The sequence below is a fragment of the Lithobates pipiens genome, unplaced genomic scaffold (genome assembly GCF_037356315.1).
Source record: "Lithobates pipiens isolate NorthernLeopardFrog02 unplaced genomic scaffold, aLitPip1_a1.2 Scaffold_22, whole genome shotgun sequence".
Lineage (NCBI taxonomy): Eukaryota > Metazoa > Chordata > Amphibia > Anura > Ranidae > Lithobates > Lithobates pipiens.
Window position 1 is genome coordinate 177,916,525 of NW_027507784.1, and position 19,845 is coordinate 177,936,369.

General features: G+C 42.6%; 1 protein-coding gene across 5 annotated transcripts in view; it reads right to left on the bottom strand.

The window, feature by feature from the left end:
- The window catches only part of MFSD6 (major facilitator superfamily domain containing 6), a 138,213-nt gene that overhangs the window by 53,435 nt on the left and 64,933 nt on the right, over positions 1–19,845 (bottom strand). For all 5 annotated transcript variants that reach the window (XM_077448672.1, XM_077448671.1, XM_077448673.1 and 2 more), the window contains exon 3: positions 18,706–18,803. In XM_077448672.1, the coding sequence (XP_077304798.1) occupies positions 18,706–18,803 (98 nt within the window). The remainder of the gene's footprint in view (positions 1–18,705; positions 18,804–19,845) is intronic.

The window sequence follows — 19,845 nt, forward strand, 5'->3', positions numbered from 1 at the left end:
CCTGGCGGCGTCAGATGGATAGACACAAAGTCCCAGAGGTGTTCTACTGGATTTAGGTCGGGCGAGCGTGGGGGCCATTCAATGATTTGATTGAATTTCTTTATCCTCCAGGAACTGGCTGCATAGTCTCACCACATGAGGCTGGGCATTGCCGTGCACCAGGAGGAACTCGGGACCCACTGTACCAGCATAGGGTCCGACAATGGGTCCAAGGATTTCATCCCGATACCTAATGGCAGTCAGTGTGCCATTGTCTAGCCTGTACAGGTCTGTGCGTCCTTCCATGGATATGCCTCCCCAGACCATCATTGACCCGCAACCAAACCGGTCATGCTGAATGTTACATGCAGCATAACGTTCTTCACAGCTTCTCCAGACCCTTTCCCGTCTGTCACATGTGCTCAGGGGGAACCTGCTCTAATCTGAAAAGCACAAGGCGCAAGTTTCGGACCTTCATATTCTGGTGTTCAATGGCAAATGTCAATCAAGCGCCACTGTGTCAGGTAGTGAGCACAGGCTCAATAGAGGATGCTAGGCCTTCAGGCCATCATCATGAAGTCCGTTTCTGATTGTTTGGTCAGAGACATTCACACCAGTGGCCTGCTGAAGGTCATTTTGTAGGGCTCTGACAGTGCTCATCCTGTTCCTCTTTGCACAAAGGAGTAGATCCCGGTCCTGCTGATGGGTTAAGGACCTTTTTACGGCCCTGCCCAGCTCTCCTAGAGTAACTGCCTGTCTCCTGGAATTTCCTCCATGCTCCTGACACTGTGCTGGGAGACACAGCAAACCTTCTGGCAATGGCATGTATTGATGTGCTATCCTGGAGGAGTTGGAGTGCCTGTGCAACCTTTATAGGTCCAGGTATTGGGTCCTCATGCTACCAGTAGTGACACTGACCTAGCCAAATGCAAAACTAGTGAAAACCAGTCAGAAAAATAAGCATTTTGGGGGGGGGGGGGGGGGGGGTCTTTGAATTCAGCCCTCTGTAGGTTGATTATTCTCATTACCACCAAACATTGTGCCATCCTTTAGTTTACAACACATTACCCAGTCCATATACCAGGGGTTGACAAATTTGCTTGGAATCTAGGAGCCAGCTTAAAAAGTTAGGAGCCAGGTCCGTGACGGCGATCCGGACCTGTCCCTGGCCTGACATGGAGACGAGTGAGGGGAAGATAGCAGCGCCGTCGCCGACCCCCCCGTCCCTGCCCCCCCCCCCCCCCCACCCCGTCTCCAAGTCATTGCCCATAGCTCTTAGAGGGACATTTTATATATTTTTTTCAAATGACAATTTTTTTTTCAATTGCATTTTAGTGTAAATATGAGATCCGAGGTCTCTCTGACCTCAGATCTCATATTTAAGAGGACCTGTCATGCTTTTTCTATTACAAGGGATTTTTACATTCCTTGTAATAAGAATAAAAGTGACACAACATTTTTTTTAAAAGAACAGTGGAAAAAAAAAAAAAAAGTTAAAATAAGAAGAAAAAATAATAATTTTTAAACGCGCCCTGTCCTGCCCGCATATAAAATCGGTGTTCGAACCACACATAGGAGGTAGCGCCGTGATCGGTAGAGCGAGAGCAATAATTCTAGCCCCAGACCTCCTCTGTAACTCAAAACATGCAACCTGTAGAATTTTTTTAAACGTCGCCTATGGAGATTTTAAAGGGTAAAAGTTTGTCGCCATTCCATGAGCGGGTGCAATTTTGAAGCGTGACATGTTGGGTATCAATTTACTCGGCGTAACATTATCTTTCACAATATAAAAAATAATTGGGCTAACTTTACTGTTGTCTTATTTTTTTATTAAAGTGGAAGTAAACCCACTTTTTTAACTTTTACCTACAGGAAAGCCTATAATAAGGCTTACCTGTAGGTAAAAAAAATATCTCCTAAACCTGTACGGTTTAGGAGATATTCCCCTCGGTATGTGCCGCTGACTGCAGCGGCGCATGCGCACAAGGGGGTTCTCTCCGCGAAAATCCGGCAGCGCTCGTCCGGCCGGATTTAAATCTCCCGCGCGCATGCGCGGGAGTGACGATATCGCGGCTCCGGCCACTCACAGCGCCGGAGCCGCGATACCCGGAAGAGACGCCGAGGGAGCATGTCGGCTTCCTCGGCGTGGATCGGGCGAGATGTCGGGGCCTCGTTCTAAGGTAAGTATTTCATAATGAGCTAGTATGCGGTGCATACTAGCTCATTATGCCTTTTGCTTTGCAGGTTTTAAAAAAAAAAAAAAAAAAAAATGCGGGTTTACTACCGCTTTAACTAAATTATTTTTCCCAACAAAAGTGCGCTTGTAAGTCCGCTGCACAAATACGGTGTGACAGACAGTATTGCAACAACCACCATTTTATTCTCTAGGGTGTTAGAATAAAAAATATATATAATGTTTAGGGGGTTCTAAATAAAGGGAAGAAAAGGCAGGTAATATAAAACACTCAGAGGAAGCTTCATTAGAATTACTGGTCTGTCATACCAACGGCGACCACAAGAGGGCGCCAGATTCCATAAGGAATCATAGGACCGCAGAAGGCCTCAAAGCCGCGGCCTAAATTTTCGGCCGCCGGCGGAACGGCCCGGCGCGATCACGCTGGGGGGGTCCACAGAGACAGGATACCCCCAGCTGTGCTGCCCCAGGCGCGAGGTCGCTATTTCTAGTCGCCAATGCGACCTGGCGACCGGGTTTTGTCGAGCCCTGCCATATACACACATACATATTTTATCTTTTCATGTGACAACACTGAAGAAATGTCACTTTGTTACAATGTAAAGTAGTGAGTGAACAGCTTGTATTACAGTGTAAATTTGCCGCCCCCTCAAAATAACACAACACACAGCCATCAATGCACTCTGCATTGAAGTTGAGCATGGTGTCAAAGGTGTATGGCGGCAACCAGGTGAGGAGTACAAAAGACAAGTGTGTCTTGCCAGTCAAGCATGGCGGTGAAGTGTCATGGTCTGGGGCTGCATGAGTGCTGCCGAAACTGAGGAGCTACAGTTCATTGAGGGAACCATGAATGCCAACATGTATCATGACATACTGAAGCAGAGCATGATCCCCTCCCTTTGGAGACAGTTGGGCAGTATTCCAACAGCAAACACACCTCCGAGATGACTACTTCCTTGCTAAAGAAGCTGAGGGTAAAGGCGACAGACTGGCCAAGCATGTCTCCAGACTCAAATTCTATTGAGTATCTGTAGGGCATAACCTGTGAAGCTCTGGTGAACTCCATGCCCAAGAGAGTTAAGGCAGTGCTGGAAAATAATTTTTCAATAATAATAATAATAATTTTCAATTCTCACTTAGGGGTGTACTCATTTTTGTTGTCAGCGGTTTAGACATTAATGGCTGTGTGAAGCTATTTTGAGGGGACAGCAAATTTACATGGTTATACAAGCTGTACACTCACTATTTTACATTGTAGCAAAGTGTCATTTCTTCAGTGTTGTCACATGAAAAGATAATAAAATATTTACACACACACACACACACACACACACACACACACACACAGGAAATACAATTTGAAACTGCTGGTCACAGGTCTATTTGACTTCTAGGCAGCAGACGCTTTCTGCCAAAAATATGATCTTATCACTATTGCCTTCTGACAGTTTTGTGGTCGGTGCACGGTTTACATAATGAGTCACACGCCAGTGACACAGTTGAAAGCGTCATGCCAAAATATGGCCATAAAATGTATCAGTGCTGCCAAGTACTTTTCTAGAAATGTTCGATTCTTACATACAGAGTGCATGGTTATAAAATGTTATCAAAGATGACTGGCATTTCTGATAAACTGTCAGTGTTCGTTTTTATCTACAGTCATGTGAAAATGTAAAATACACCCCATGAACATTGTTATCCATTTTCAATATTATATGAGCAGCAACATTGGATTCATTCAAGCAGTGCCTGCAGATGAAGGCGATATATTTGAACAAGTGAAAAAATGAATAAAAAGCATTTCCCTACATATGGCGTACCACCCCTACCTTTACCACCACTTCACATCCATGAAATGACAATCAGATGGTCCAATTAGGTGCCAATGATTGGAACCTCTTCCAGGGTTTGACACTCCTCTTGTCCAGAGCTCCAATCAACAGAGATCATGCTGTCTCAGCAGTGCTGATGATTGGAACACTTTGCAGAGTGTGACAGCAGAGTCCTGGCTCTCCAGTGAGCTGCCAACACAGGCAGTTTTATATTGAGGGTCAGCAAGTTGTCGATCGAAGGGAGCCGGCAGATGGATCGTGATCATGGCTCTACCTCCCCTCCCCCCCGGCCTCTGCCGCTCTCGTTCCCTGCAGCGTGGAGAGCGGGAGGCAGCACAGTGCTGGATGGAGGGCATCAGCGATTGGTTGTTAGGCTGTCATACCAACCAATCAATAGGTTGTTAGAAAATATTAACAGCTCCTGCTTCCACCCAGCACTATTCCGCATGGGTACGCATGGATACTGCATGGGGGGGGGGGTACGGAACACCACATCTTTGGAAGTTTTTTTTTTTTTTTTTTTTTTTTTTTTAGGGCGCCGCCTAGTACAACAGAACCCCCCGGAGGTCTGTGCTTACCTTCATGTTGTCCAGGTAGATATCAGCCTCCGAAAGGTTGCCTATCCCTGTTTGGCATTATAAAACGCATACACTAAAGCCTTGTACAAGCGGATTGTTGGCCAACAAAACCGTGGAGTTTTGTCCGAAGGGCATTGGCCCAAACTTGTCTTGCATACACACGGCCACACAATTGTTGGCCAACAATTACGAACGTAGTGACATACTACGTGGTTTTTCAGCTCTTTAGCACCACCCTCTGGGCTCCTCTGGACTCCTTCTGCTAATTTTGTGTTACCCAGTTTCCCTGAAAATAAGACCTAGCGTGATTGTCGGTGATGGCTGCAATATAAGCCCTACCCCCCAAATAAGCCCTACCCCGTTTCCCCCGAAAATGAGCCCTACCCTGAAAATAAGACCTACAAGGACTTTAACAAGGGCTTATTTGGAGGGTAGGGATTATATTGCAACCATCACCGACAATCACGCTAGGTCTTATTTTCAGGGAAACAGGGTAGTAGAAGGTTGGCGAGTGTTGACTCGCACTTTTCATTTCATGCTTTTCAGTTTGTCAACCAGACATTGTTGCAGAATAAGAGGAAATAAGGTGTTATTTATTATTGGCCTTGGAGTTATTGCTTTGACATTATTTTGGTTGAATAATGATTTGATTTGGTGTATTTTCTATATTTTTGGATACATAGAATTTACTATTGGCAGATAGCATGTCTAATTTTATTTGTTTTATTTTTTAATGCACAGAAAAAAAAAAATAAAAAAAAAAAAAGGAGAATACTTGACTATGTTTTACTTCAAATCACAGTTTGGGAGTAGGCAGTTACATTTAAAAAAATACAATGCAAAACTGACGAGAGACCAACATAGTTGTAGCTTTGATCTTAAAAACTACGGGATAATGGTGCTGTGGCAAAAAAATAAAAAAAAAAAAATAAAAAACATAATATTCTTGATATCACTAGAAAAAAAAAAAAAAAAAAAAGCCTTTGAAAACTAATTTGTAATAACTCCATCAGTATCACCAGCAAAGCAGCTTCATTATTATCCCATCCATTATTATTTAAAGAAGAAGAGAATTGTAACAAATGTTAATTTTCCATTACGAACAATAGTTTACAAAACCGACCGCTTCTGGCTCATCCTTGCTTCTGAGCATGCGCGTTTGTACTTTGGACTTGTGCACAAACGCTCGGAAAATCCAACAACACACATTTGTCCACGGAAAATTTGAAAACCTACTAGCCAACATTTGTTGGCGGAAAGTCCAACAATTGTCTGACGGACCATACACACGGTCGGATTTACCGCCAACAGGCTCACATAGAACATTTCCCATCGGAAAGTCCGATCCTGTGTACGTGGCTTTAGGGGTGCATTTATAAATAATTTGCAGAGCCATTTGTCTTCGGGAACTGCATATAAATGTATGAAAGAGGGCCAAATCAAATGCCATTAGGCCATTTTCTCTGGTTGAGGAAAATACCTCATTATGGACTTCGATTATATTTCCTGATCTTATTAGTAACATTAGATTTTGCCCCCCACAGAATAAAAATGTTCACGCAGTTTCACAGGATTAAGAACTCCTGAATATTTTATAAATACACCTAAGACCTTGGTTAGACTAGATGCAATAAGCACTTCATAGGGCAGGGGTAGGCACCCTCGGCCCTCCAGCTGTTTTGAAACTACAAGTCCCATAACACATTGCAAGACCCTGACGATCACAGGCATGACTCCTAGAGGCAGAGGCATGATGGGATTTGTAGTTTCACCACAGCAGAGTGCCGAGGTTGCCTACCCCTGGCATAAGGGGGATGTTTACATGCCGAGCCTGCTGCAAAGCTGACCCAACACGTAGCCAATCGGCAGGCAGCAAGCCCACCAAAAGCTACACCTTTAAAATGGAGAAGTCTGGCTATTGTACGCAGTAGGAGAATGTTTGTAGGCAAAAATGAGGTACAACAGGTGGTGAGGAGTAGCCGCATCGCTTCTTTACTGTCTATCAGTAGCCTCTGGAGCGCAACCTGAATGTGGATTGAGCTTCAGAGGCAAGGGGATCTAAATCTACCCTTAGAAGGAAAAAAAAACAAAAAAAAAAACACAACATCCACAGGCAGTCAGGGTGCAGGTCAAGTGAAAAAACCTCAAGGTTTTTTGCTTGGTTTTTAAGGGTTTCTAGAAAGGACTTCTCTTGACAAAGTTCATATGATGCATTACAATTGTACCCGGAGGCCGACTGTTATTTATAATAACATAAAAATGCATAAAAATTGTCCTCAGTGTTGGCAAGTGCTCTGTCCAGCTCTGCCTCTGAAAACAACAAGTCCTCTTCCTCTGATGCAATCTGCAGTCTCTCTCCCTCTCCTCCCTTCATCTGCATAATTCAATAGATGTCCTCATCGTTCTGCCTTCATGAAATTTCCTGCCGCTCTAGAAGATTGTAAAAGTGGCGGAGATATATTACACGCCAAAAGAGGTGGCGTACATTCTACAAACCTGACCTCTGACTTTTAGAGCTATGCTAAAGACACCTGTACTGCTCTGAAACAAAATAATTAAAAATAATGAAATAATAAAATAAGACCCTATCGGGGCAGGGGGGAAAAAAAATTATATATTACATATACACACACATATATACACATATATATATACATATATATATATACACATACATACACATATATATATATACACATATATACACACACACACATACATATATATATATACATATATATATATATATATATATATATATATATATATATATATATATATATATATATATATATATATATATATATATATATATATACATATATATACATATACATATACATACATACATATATATACACATATACACATATATACACATATATACACACACACACACACACACACACACACACACAGCCATTCGATTCTCCATGGGGCAAAATTAGTATTTAAATTTCTAATAATTTCAGGTAAAAAAAAACTAAATAAATAAAAATACTCTACTATTAAAGAACTCCAGGTATGGATATTTTATCCATAGTTCTATATACCTTATCTGGACACTGCTCATGAAAGCTGGAAATGACTGAAGCACTGCGATTCCAGTGATTTCCATTTGCTTGCAGGTTCTATGCTGAGCAGCTGTCCTGCTGCATTCTGAACACAGGAGATCAGTCACTCGGCATTGGTGCCATTGAGAACATGTTTTTTTCCTTTCCTGAATTAATTCAAAGCATTCTTTGATCGGGTAAGGTGGGGAGGCGACGTCACACTCTACACCTTATTCCCAGCTTCCAGGGGCAGCCAGGTACGGTAAATACAGTTACATTAACTGGACTGATGTAACCCTTTATAAAATATTCATAACTGGAATGCCTCTTTATGCATAATAAAAACACACACACACACACACACACACACACACACACACACACAGTTACCGAGAGATAAAACCATCCTTTCACTCTACAAAAGACAGGTTTGTTGATGTTGGATTGCATCAGGCCCATTAATGACTTGGACTGCAGAAAGTTTTATAACCTGGTACAAAAGGTTAAAGCAGTAATAAACCCAAAATGCAAACATCCATTTGTTTTCTTTTTTTGTAAGTCTGTCGCATCATCTAATGCCACGTACACACAACCAGACTTTCCAGCAGAATAGGCCCAACAGAATCATTCTGTCGGATATTCTGATCGTGTGTGGGATAATCCCATCGTTTTTCTTTTAAATATTCCAACGGACCTAGAAATAGAACATGTTTCAAATCTGTCCGGACTCAATTCCTTTCGGGAAAACCGTTAGTCTGTATGCTGCTCCGACGGACCAAATACAAGGCAAGGGCAGCTATTGGCTACTGAACTTCCTTTTCTTGTCCTGTTGTACGTCATCACGTTCAAAACAAATGGACTTTAGTCCGTTTGTATGTGGGCAAGTCCGTTCGGAAGTCCATCGTAACTCCATTGAAAGTCCATCAGGTAGACCGTTGGACCTTTTCTGCCAGAAAGTCCGGTCGTGTATACGCAGCATAACACTCCCCTTCCCCCAGACTGACAGTGCTGCTTTTCAAATGTGTCCCCTGTGCTCCTTCATCCAGAGTAAAACTAACAGTTTTTTTTCCTAAGATTGCCCTGCATTATTCTCCAACCATCTTCCTATCAACTCTGATCAGTTTCCCTGTCCCTGCTAAAGAAAAGCATCCCCACAACATGATGCTGCCACCACCATGTCTCACAGTTGGGATGGTGAGTTGAGGGTAATGTGCAGTTTTAGTTATTCGCCACATATAGATTTTGCCTTTAGGCCATAAAGTTCAATTTTGTTCAAAACTGAACTGATTCTCCTATCCAAACAAGAGGCTGGTGGAGAAATCCTCACTGCTGTACTATCCCTGAACCGGACAATTTCTGCCACACACTCTGCTCTAGCATGCCAACACTCACCATGTGGTCCAAAGAGATAGCTGGGAACCTAGTAGACATGTGCAGAGTAAAATATTTTGTTTCGGAATTTTGTTTTCGTCCAAAAATTATTTTATTTAGTTACTCCCAAAATTCGTTTTTATTTATTTCGTTTTTCGTTCAAAAATTGCATTTGTCCGAAAATCCACATGAATTACGGTCGAATCTGTCTTTGGAGGCTTATGGTGTCTGTCGAATGTATAAAGAAGATTCGACGGAGCTAGTATATAGCATACTTCGTGTGAACTTTAGAACCCTATTAAAGTCTATGGGACTCCAACGTTCAAAATCTAAAGTTACTGTCCTAAAAAGTGTTTGGGGACCCGGGTCCTGCCCCAGGGGACATGTATCAATGCAAAAAAAAGTTTTAAAAATGGCCTTTTTTTCGGGAGCAGTGATTTTAATAATGATTAAAGTGAAACAATAAAAGTGTAATATTCCTTTAAATTTCGTAACCTGGGGGGTGTCTATAGTATGCCTGTGAAGGGGCACATGTTTCCCGTGCTTAGAACTGTCCCTGCACAAAGTTTCATTTATGCAGGAAAAAAAGTCCTTTAAAATCACTCGCAGCTATTATGAATTGTCGGCTCCGTAATACAGAGAACACTCATTGAAAGTCATTGATTAAAAAAAAAAAAAAAAAAAGACGAAAAAAAAAGCATGGGGGTCCCCTAAATTCAATTACCAGGCCCTTCAGGTCTGGTATGGATATTAACCACTTTCAGACCGGACCAATTTGCTGGTCAAAGACCAGACCACTTTTTGCGATTCGGCACTGCGTCGCTTTAACTGACAATTGCGCGGTCGTGCGACGTGGCTCCCAAACAAAATTGACGTCCTTTTTTTCCCCACAAATAGAGCTTTCTTTTGGTGGTATTTGATCACCCCTGCGGTTTTTATTTTTTGCGCTATAAACAAAAATAGAGCGACAATTTTGAAAAAAACGCATTATTTTTTACTTTTTGTTATAATAAATATCCCCCAAAAATATATAAAAAAACATTTTTTTCCGTCAATTTAGGCCGATACGTATTCTTCTACATATTTTTGGTAAAAAAAAAAAAAAATCGCAATAAGTAATTGATTGGTTTGCGCAAAAGTTATAGCGTTTACAAAATAGGGATAGTTTTATAGCATTTTTATTAATAATTATTTTTTTTTTTTTTTTTTTTACTTGTAATGGCGGCGATCTGCGATTTTTATTGTGACTGCGACATTGTCGGGGACCCATCGGACATTTTTGACACATTTTTGGGACCATTGTCATTTATACAGTAATCACTGCTATATAAATGCAGTGATTCCTGTGTAAATGACACTGGCAGTGAAAGGGTTAACCAGTGAGTGGCAGTGTAGGGGTTAAGTGTTCCTAGGGGTGTGTTACTAACTGTGGGGGGGTTGGGCTTTCATTTAGTGTACACTGATCTCTGCTCCAATCACATGGAGCAGAGATCAGCGTCACTAGTTGCTAGGCAGAATGGAAAAATGTTGTTTATACAGCATTTCCTCCATTCGGCCGCTCCGTGAGACGATCGCGGGGATGCCCGCGGCGATCGAGTCCGCGGGTCCCGCGACCGGACTCACGGGGGTCCCGACCAGCACGGGAGCGCGCCGCCGGCGGCGCGCTCCCGATGGCAGGGCGGCATAGAATATTGGACGTACATGTATGCCAATATGCCTGCCCGTGCCATTCTGTCGACGTACATCGTCGTGCGCTGGTCGGGAAGTGGTTAAGGGGAACCCTGCGTCAAATTAAAAAAAAATTGACGTGGGGGTCCCCCTAAAAATCCATACCAGACCCTTTATCTGAGCACGCAACCTGGCAGGCCGCAGGAAAAGAAGGGGGAATGAGAGAGCGGCCCCACTCCCTCCTGAACCGTACCAGGCCACATGCCTTCAACATTGGGAGGATGCTTTGGGGGTCTGTGACCCCTCAAAGCACCTTGTCCCCATGTTGATGTGGAAAAGGGCCTCATCCCCACAACCCTGGCCGGTGGTTGTGGGGGTCTGCGGGCAGGGGGCTTATCAGAATCTGCAAGCCCCCTTTAACAAGGGGACCCCAAGATCCCAGCCCCCCCCTGTTTGAAATGGTAAGGGGGTACAAAAGTACCCCTGCCATTTCACAAAGAAAGTGTAAAAAATAGTTAAATAAGACAAACACTTTTGAAAAATTCCTTTATTAAAAAAAAAAAAAAAAAAATTCCAGCGGTGGTAATCCACTCTTGCTATCCAGCGACGGACAATCATCTCTCTGGGTTCCAGCGATGGCTGATCTGATCCAGCGCAGCGAATCTATCCATCTTCTGTCTCCACGGAGGAGACACTGCGGGGATCCCGGCGGCCTGACGTTTGTTATATGCGGAGGGCAGGGCCACCCGTCACCTGACCCGCCCCCCTCTGACGCAAGGGGAAACCCGGGCTTCCCCGTGACGTATGGGTGACCCCGTCCCCCTCTGATGTAACGGAAACCTGCCCGTGTTACAAATGAGTCTCCTGGAGATTAATGGCAGCAATACACGATAAAAAAAAAAAAAAAAAAAAAAAAAGAGAAAGTTTCCATTCTGCAAAGGGAAAAATTTATGGCAGATTTTCTACTCGTTGATGCCCAGCAAATACTCGATATCGATATTATGAATGAAAAAAAATATTGAAAAGTATAGGAAAAATTGCATTGTATCGTTTGCGAACAAACGATATTCTATTCATGTGAAGGTCATCCATAAAACATCTCTTGAACATTATTATGCATGAGCGGAACTAGTAGACAACTCCACTTGTACGTGAGAAGTCCACACTACATATGAAATCTGAGCTTTTTTAAAGATTTTTTTTTGATTGGTTAATATTGGCAACGATTTAGACCAGTGAACGCTGTTTCATTGGTCGGCAGTCGAGCAAATGGTCGATTCTCTAACTGTGTATTCCTGCTTTTTTTTTTGTTTACAAACTATTTTTATTTGGTACATAGAGGAAGTACAGAGAGTAAACATAGATATAACATAATAAATGCAATGTATGTCCAGTTAAACATAGAAAATCACCATAGATACAAAATTTGTACAAAATTCAGTGCATATATATTGCAATAGTTTTTGATTTAATTTGGCATAGTGATAGGCTAGAGCCGCAATAGTGCAGTAAATTGTAGACAGTCATGTATAGGAGACGCATTTTCAGGGAGTATTAAAAAAGGAGGTAGAATGGTTAAGGCGCCTTTCACACAGGCAAACTGTCAGTTTATTTGGCGGACCAGATTGGACCCTTCATTGTCCTCTATGGAGTGGCTGGTGTCAACAGACATGTGTCCACTGACGCCCGCCAACATGCTATCCTGTTCATTATAAACAGACAATTGGAGATCGGTTCCATAGCCATCTAGCGGGTCAAATGTAAAGAGACTGCCTACCAGTTTACACCTGGCCACAATTCGCTAGACCAGGGATATGCAATTAGTGGACCTCCAGCTGTTGCAAAACTACAAGTCCCATCATGCCTCTGCCTCAGGGTGTCATGCTTGTGGCTGTCAGAGTCTTGCTATGCCTCATGGGGCTTGTAGTCCTGCAACAGCTGGAGGTCCACCAATTGCATATTCCTGGTCCAGTGGATCAATGGTGGCCAGGTGTAAACAGGTAGGGGGTCTGTTTACATTTGACCGCCCATAGAGGGCAGCGGGCTGTGACTGTGCTGCATAATTGGAGCAAACATGGACAAACCATCCGCTTGCTCACCAGGGATCAGTGGACAGATTCCCCACTGAGCTGGCAGAGTCCGCCCCATGTGAAAGGGGCCTAAACTTTTGTCCTACACAGCCTACTTATCTGTGCAATACCTAAACACCCAAAAAACACTGCACTATCTGTAAAAAGTGCTCTGTAAGGTGCGCCGTTGCCGAGTTCCCTTCTTAGTGCTAAATTCTATCTGTGAAAAAAATAAATATATACAGCATGGGGGTTATTTACTAAAGCAAAATCCATTTTGCACTGCAAGTGCATGTGAAAGTCCACTTGGAAGTAAAGTCGCTGTAGATGTGAGGGGGACATGCAAAGAAAATAAAAAACAGCATTTTAGCTTGCACATTTATTGGATGAGAAAAATCAGCAGAGCTTCCACTCATTTCAGATCTACCCCTTTAGAATTACAGCGACTGCACTTCCAAATGCACTTGCAGTGCAAAGCAGATTTGCCTTTCGTAAATAACCCCCAATGAGTAGGTTTTAAGTGCAATACCCATTTTAATCACTTTCAAATTTCCACTATTTTCATTAAACTTCAAAGAGAGAAACTATGCGACATGTGCGATATCGTCACTCCCGCGCATTTCTTCCCGGCAAGGTCCGGCGTCTGCCAGACGTTCAGCCGAGAATCCCCTGTGCGCATGCACCGTACAGGTCAGCGGCGCATTGCGAGTGGGAATATCTCTTAAATCGTATAGGCCTTATTATAGGCTTTCCTGCAGGTAAAAGTCCCAAAATTTACTATACAACCACTTTAATTGCTAGGTTTTACAATTCTGAACACCTAGGAGATTTTTCAAAACTGCAGCAGATGTAAATGGCAAAATGTTCAAGCCCCAAGTGTCTCAGTCTCCAGCACCTCACAAATTGTAGGCAATGGATATCACCTGGTGCATGTCTGGTGATGCCCGTGGCAGAAGAGCACATTACATAGAGGCTTGGAATCCAAAAACACGTGTTTGCTATAGATACACCGCTGGAGGTTGTTGCAACACAAGATGTGATATTTGTTGTTTTTACGGTATGTGGAGCATGATATTTTTTACATTAGGTAAGAGAATCGTGAGTTTATAACTCTGGAGGTGGATTACAAGTGGAACTGATAGAGGGACGAGTGTTCCCATAAAGTGCATTTGACCCGAAGTGATAGTAGGGTGACAACTCTGGTCCGTTCCAATTAGGCACAGGTGGTGAACACAACCTGGTGTTGAAGGTCACTCAAACAGGAGGTGGAAGGAAACTTCAAGAACAATCGATATATTTATCAACAGACTGGTGTTGTAAAAAGCAGGAAACTAGGTTTTTTTAATAAATGAATAAATAAAGTCGCGCTATGGAAAAATCAAATCTCCAATGTGATAGAAATATGTGAAATAAAATTAAGATTAAAGAATAGAGAGAGAAAAGGAAATATACTGGGTTAGAGCTGCCTGTGCCTGAAGCCCTCACTTCCTTATTGGGGAGGAGAGGGAAATGAAAAATGTGAAATAAAAAAGGTTATGGCGCTAAACCCTATCAGTGATGAGATGAGTTAACTTATCAAATCCTAGTGTTTGTTTTTTATATATAAAAAGGAAAAAAAAAGGAAAAAGAAAAAGAAAAGACTGTTGGTGATACCGTGCAGAGATATCCTAAAGCAATTTTATCCAAAACCAACTGTGTGTGAATAATGTGGAGTCAACATTCATGTTCCATTATAATTAAAACCAAAAATGGGTGTTAAATTATCCTGTACGTATCAAACTACTAAAAACATGTAAACATTCATTAAATGTGCAATATAGTGGAAATAATGTTAGTATTCGACAATATGTTAGTTTAAAACAGATTGTGCAAACATGTGCAAGAAATGTGCAAAAAAACAACTAAAGGTCAGAACAACCAAGGATCAGAAATAATTCAACCATAAAATTGCATGAAGGCGTTAAATGTGCAAATCGACAATGTTTTCAACCAATAATCGCATGAAGACGCATCTGTGTCCAATATAAGTCCAAAATTAATATTTGGCTTGGTAGTACTGCCTCTTCAGATTATTGTTGTAATTGTTACAAAAAGTCAATGGGGGGTATTTGATTCACTCGTGCAAATAGTGCGGGCTTTCACTTAGAAAACTTCATCCCCGGTGCGCCACTCTGTGCTATGGTATATAAATGCTCTCACCAGAGTTAATGCCCCTGTGGGGCTAGATGAACCTTCACAATGTAAGCCACTGTGTCGCTCTCTGGCTGCTGCTGGTGCACTGGGTGAAGCTTCGTTATTCCGTCCGTGTGGTATCCAACGTTAATGTATAAGGAAAGACATATCCATAGTGTAATACGTTCTTAACCAAATCGTTCGTTTATTAATATTAAGATCTACTCACATTTTACATTAAAAGCATATGCGTATAGAAAAAACTCTGCCGTTCGTCTCAAACGAGTGCACACAACGTGGCCACACCCTACGCGTTTCGTCACTACGACGTCCTCTGGAGCCTCCAGAGGACGTCGTAGTGACGAAACGCGTAGGGCGTGGCCACGTTGTGTGCACTCGTTTGAGACGAACGGCAGAGTTTTTTCTATACGCATATGCTTTTAATGTAAAATGTGAGTAGATCTTAATATTAATAAACGAACGATTTGGTTAAGAACGTATTACACTATGGATATGTCTTTCCTTATACATTAACGTTGGATACCACACGGACGGAATAACGAAGCTTCACCCAGTGCACCAGCAGCAGCCAGAGAGCGACACAGTGGCTTACATTGTGAAGGTTCATCTAGCCCCACAGGGGCATTAACTCTGGTGAGAGCATTTATATACCATAGCACAGAGTGGCGCACCGGGGATGAAGTTTTCTAAGTGAAAGCCCGCACTATTTGCACGAGTGAATCAAATACCCCCCATTGACTTTTTGTAACAATTACAACAATAATCTGAAGAGGCAGTACTACCAAGCCAAATATTAATTTTGGACTTATATTGGACACAGATGCGTCTTCATGCGATTATTGGTTGAAAACATTGTCGATTTGCACATTTAACGCCTTCATGCAATTTTATGGTTGAATTATTTCTGATCCTTGGTTGTTCTGACCTTTAGTTGTTTTTTTGCACATTTCTTGCACATGTTTGCACAATCTGTTTTAAACTAACATATTGTCGAATACTAACATTATTTCCACTATATTGCACATTTAATGAATGTTTACATGTTTTTAGTAGTTTGATACGTACAGGATAATTTAACACCCATTTTTGGTTTTAATTATAATGGAACATGAATGTTGACTCCACATTATTCACACACAGTTGGTTTTGGATAAAATTGCTTTAGGATATCTCTGCACGGTATCACCAACAGTCTTTTCTTTTTCTTTTTCCTTTTTATATATAAAAAACAAACACTAGGATTTGATAAGTTAACTCATCTCATCACTGATAGGGTTTAGCACCATAACCTTTTTTTTTTTTTTTTTTTTTTAGGTTTTTTAAATGTTCAGAATTCACATGTAAAAAAGGCTTACTTGACGCTTATTTTTTGGGATCTATGAAAATACTGTGGACTTTTGAAGGCAGGTGTAGCACCCTCTCCTCTAGTTAGGTGGCAACATTAAAATGTAGTTTTTGGCTCCACTTTAGTGAGCGGAGCAGTGATTTATTGGTTTGGTCTTCTCGGGATTTCCCGATTTTGATTCCTCCCACCTGTCTCTGGGGAGGCGATAAATGTGCAGGAGGCCTGAGCAGCATATTCTTCTCAGCTATGAATAAGCAGCCGTCTTGATGGTGTGAAAAGCGTTAGCGTTTTTTTTATTCCTGCTGTATGGATTTACATTAAGGGCCCTTTCACACTGGGGCAGGAGGTGCGTCTGTGGTAAAGCGGTGCTATTTTTAGCAGCGATTTACTGGCGGATTTGCGGTGGTAACGGCCGAGAAAGGGCTAAAAACTACCGCAAAGCACCTCTGCTTTCCCGACAGTATAGCCGCGCTGGCCCCATTGATTTCAATAGGCAGGAGCAGTGTATACACCGCTCCAAAGATGCTGCTTTTTTTTTTTACCGTCCTGCTAGCGCACGGCTCCAGTGTGAAAGCCCTCGGGGCTTCCACATTGGAGAGACGGCAGCGGCTGTTTCAGGTCAGTTTGCAGGTGCTATTTTTAGCGCAATAGCGCCTGCAAAACGATCCAGTGTGAAAGGGGTCAAATAAAGGATTTACTTTTTTTTTTTGAGTGCGGCTGTCTGGACTTTTTAGTTTAGTTTTTCCAGCACATTCTTCTCCCTGCAGGGAGGGTTCCATACCACTTGGGGTAGCATTTAACCCTTGCAATGCAGAGAGCGCCCCACTTGCTGGGGTAATGTAATCAGTTCCCAGGAGTTCCGTTTTAAAACATATGTAAAGGCGAAGCTGGACTGAAGCAAGAACGCTGCAGTGCTTTATAGTAAGGACCAGTGCTGCCTCTATTTTATGAGGAGGCTGATGTCTTAACATCTGCTGGATGATGGTGAAGATGTTTTATGAGTCTGTGGTGGCCAGTGCTCCCCAGTATGCAGTAGTGTAGTAGGGAGCCAATGGCTGCGCTGCTATCAATCTATCCTATCAAGAGCCACGAACCCCGGGCAGAGAAAGGACGAATTTCCACCAGGTGAAATTCCAGGACTCCAGGTAAGTAAAACGGTTAAAGCAACCCCTTTAAGCCTAGGTTCGTAAGTGGTGCAGGAAATGCAGTGATCCCTGTGCGTTTTCCACACCAAAATGTTATTGCACTGTGTTTGCGATCTGCTGCTCGTGTCAATACTAAAGTTAACGACACCCAAAACACATGACAATCGCAGTGCGATTTGCCTACACTGGATTGCATGGCACAGAATGACCATGCAATGCACTTATGGTGCAACATAAAAAAAAAAAAAAAGAAGGGGCCTGCACTTCTTTGGTGCGATATAAGCTAATTCAAAACTATTGCAATGCAATTTTGAGCTGCACCACAAACTCACTGCATGGAAATTTTGTACGAGTGGGCTCAAATCACACGGAATCGCATGTGAATTGCGCAATAAGGTAGTCTGGTTCCTGTGCAACTTGCATGTGGGTTAAAGTGGCGCTTCGCTTGTTTGCACCCTCCACTGTCACATTTGGCACTTTTGGGGGGGGGGGGGGGGGGGCGCAACCCATGTAGCTGGTTTTGACAGGTACCCGCTCCCACTTCCGGCTCAGATCACAGCAGTGATCTGCAAGGATGTTCGGCTCCATCTCCTTCCCCCCCCCCCACGGCCTTCTGGGACACACACAGGTCCCAGAAGACTGCAGGACCAGCACAGTGCGACTCACGCATTGTCAGCAGGAAACCAGCTCAGTTTCCCTTACTTACAATACCAGCGCCTGCACTTGAAGCCGATTGAAGAATCCGCTCAGGTGCCGTCATGGCAGGATCCCTGGACAGGCAAGTGTCCTTATATTAAAGGTCAGCAGCTACAGTATTAGTAGCTGCTGAGTTGAATGAACCTTTTGGGGAGAGAGAAGCTCCTCTTTAAAAAAGGTGTGAACTGGAGCTACTTGATTTTACATCATTTTATACAGGGTGTAGCCTAGCAGGGTACATGCTTGGCCCAGATTTGATTACAACACGGCTTCAAAATGACATTGAAGAAAGCTATTGCAGTTGCCTACGGCTTGCAACCAGCAAAGATGTAATATTTCTGATCTACCCAACTTAAAAGAAAAGAAGTGAAAAAAGCTATAGACACACACACAGTTTCCTAATAAGCTATGTTGAGTACCAAAACATTCCACATTTCATGTAAGTGGGCAATCTTGTCATTCTATCTAGAGGCATTTTTCATAAATATACTCCTGCCACTGGATTTTCAAATACACAAGCACACATATTGCATAGTTTCATATGTCACATAAGGCTAATACCGAACATAAATGCTTACTTACCTTGTAATACTTCCATGGGGAGAACTGTCCAGGCATTATCCATATAACTAATGTAGAGATAACGGGCTGTATTACAGGCAAGGCCAATGTATAGCACCCTAAGAAAGAAAAATAATTGTTTTTAGTCTTTAGAATTTAGGAAAGTTGTAGTAGCGTAATATACTTTTCTATTAATGGGTATCCACAGTTGGAAATGTAAATATATATATTCAATTCCACATTGAATTACTATTATTTCTAGCTACCTCCTATTACCCTGAACTAGTAAATGAAGTTTGTAAACTTCCTTTGTTAACCCCTAGGAGAAGACTGTCCGAAAATATGCAGCCCCTTGGTGGGTGGGCCTAGGCTCCGAGAGGCCACATATTTACGTACCAAGTTGCAGACACAGCTGTGCTGAGAGCGTGTGCCCTGCGTGTGCTCGGCACAGTTGCCGGCAGCTCGCGGGAAAGTTCCGATCGCTTCTTGCGAGCTGTAGCTGGTACAAAAAAAAAAAAAAAAAAAAAAAAAAAAAAATCGCAATAAGCGTATATTGATTAGTTTGCTCAAAAGTTATATCCTTTACAAAATAGGGGAAAGATTTATAGAATTTTTTTTTACCAGTAATGGTGGTGACCAGCGATTTTTAAATCTGCGACATTATGGTGGACAGATAGGACACTTGACACATTTTGGTTCCATTGACTTTTATATAGCGATCAGTGCTATAAAAATGCATTGATTACTGTGTTTATGTCACTGGCAGGGAAGGGATTAACACTGGGGAGCGATCAAGGGGTTAACTGTGTTTCCTAGGGAGTGATTTTAACTTTGGGGGGAGGGAACTGACTGAGGAAACAGATTGCTCTCCTCATCCCTGACAGCACGGAGATCTGTCTGTTTACATTGACAGATATCCGTTCTGTCTATGCGCAGCGATCGTGGGTGCCCAGGCACGCACATCGGCTCCGACGTCGCATCGTGCTGTGTGAGCACACGCGCCCCCTGGCTGGTCGGGAAGGGGTTAAAAATGTCAGTTTTGCCGTGCCTGCATGCCACGTTTAGAGGCTTCTTTTTTATTTCCTTCAAATAGTCAAAAATGTATCTCCATTAAAAAACGGTTGTAAACAAAACACTGTGCCAGGCATTTGGCGTTTCATC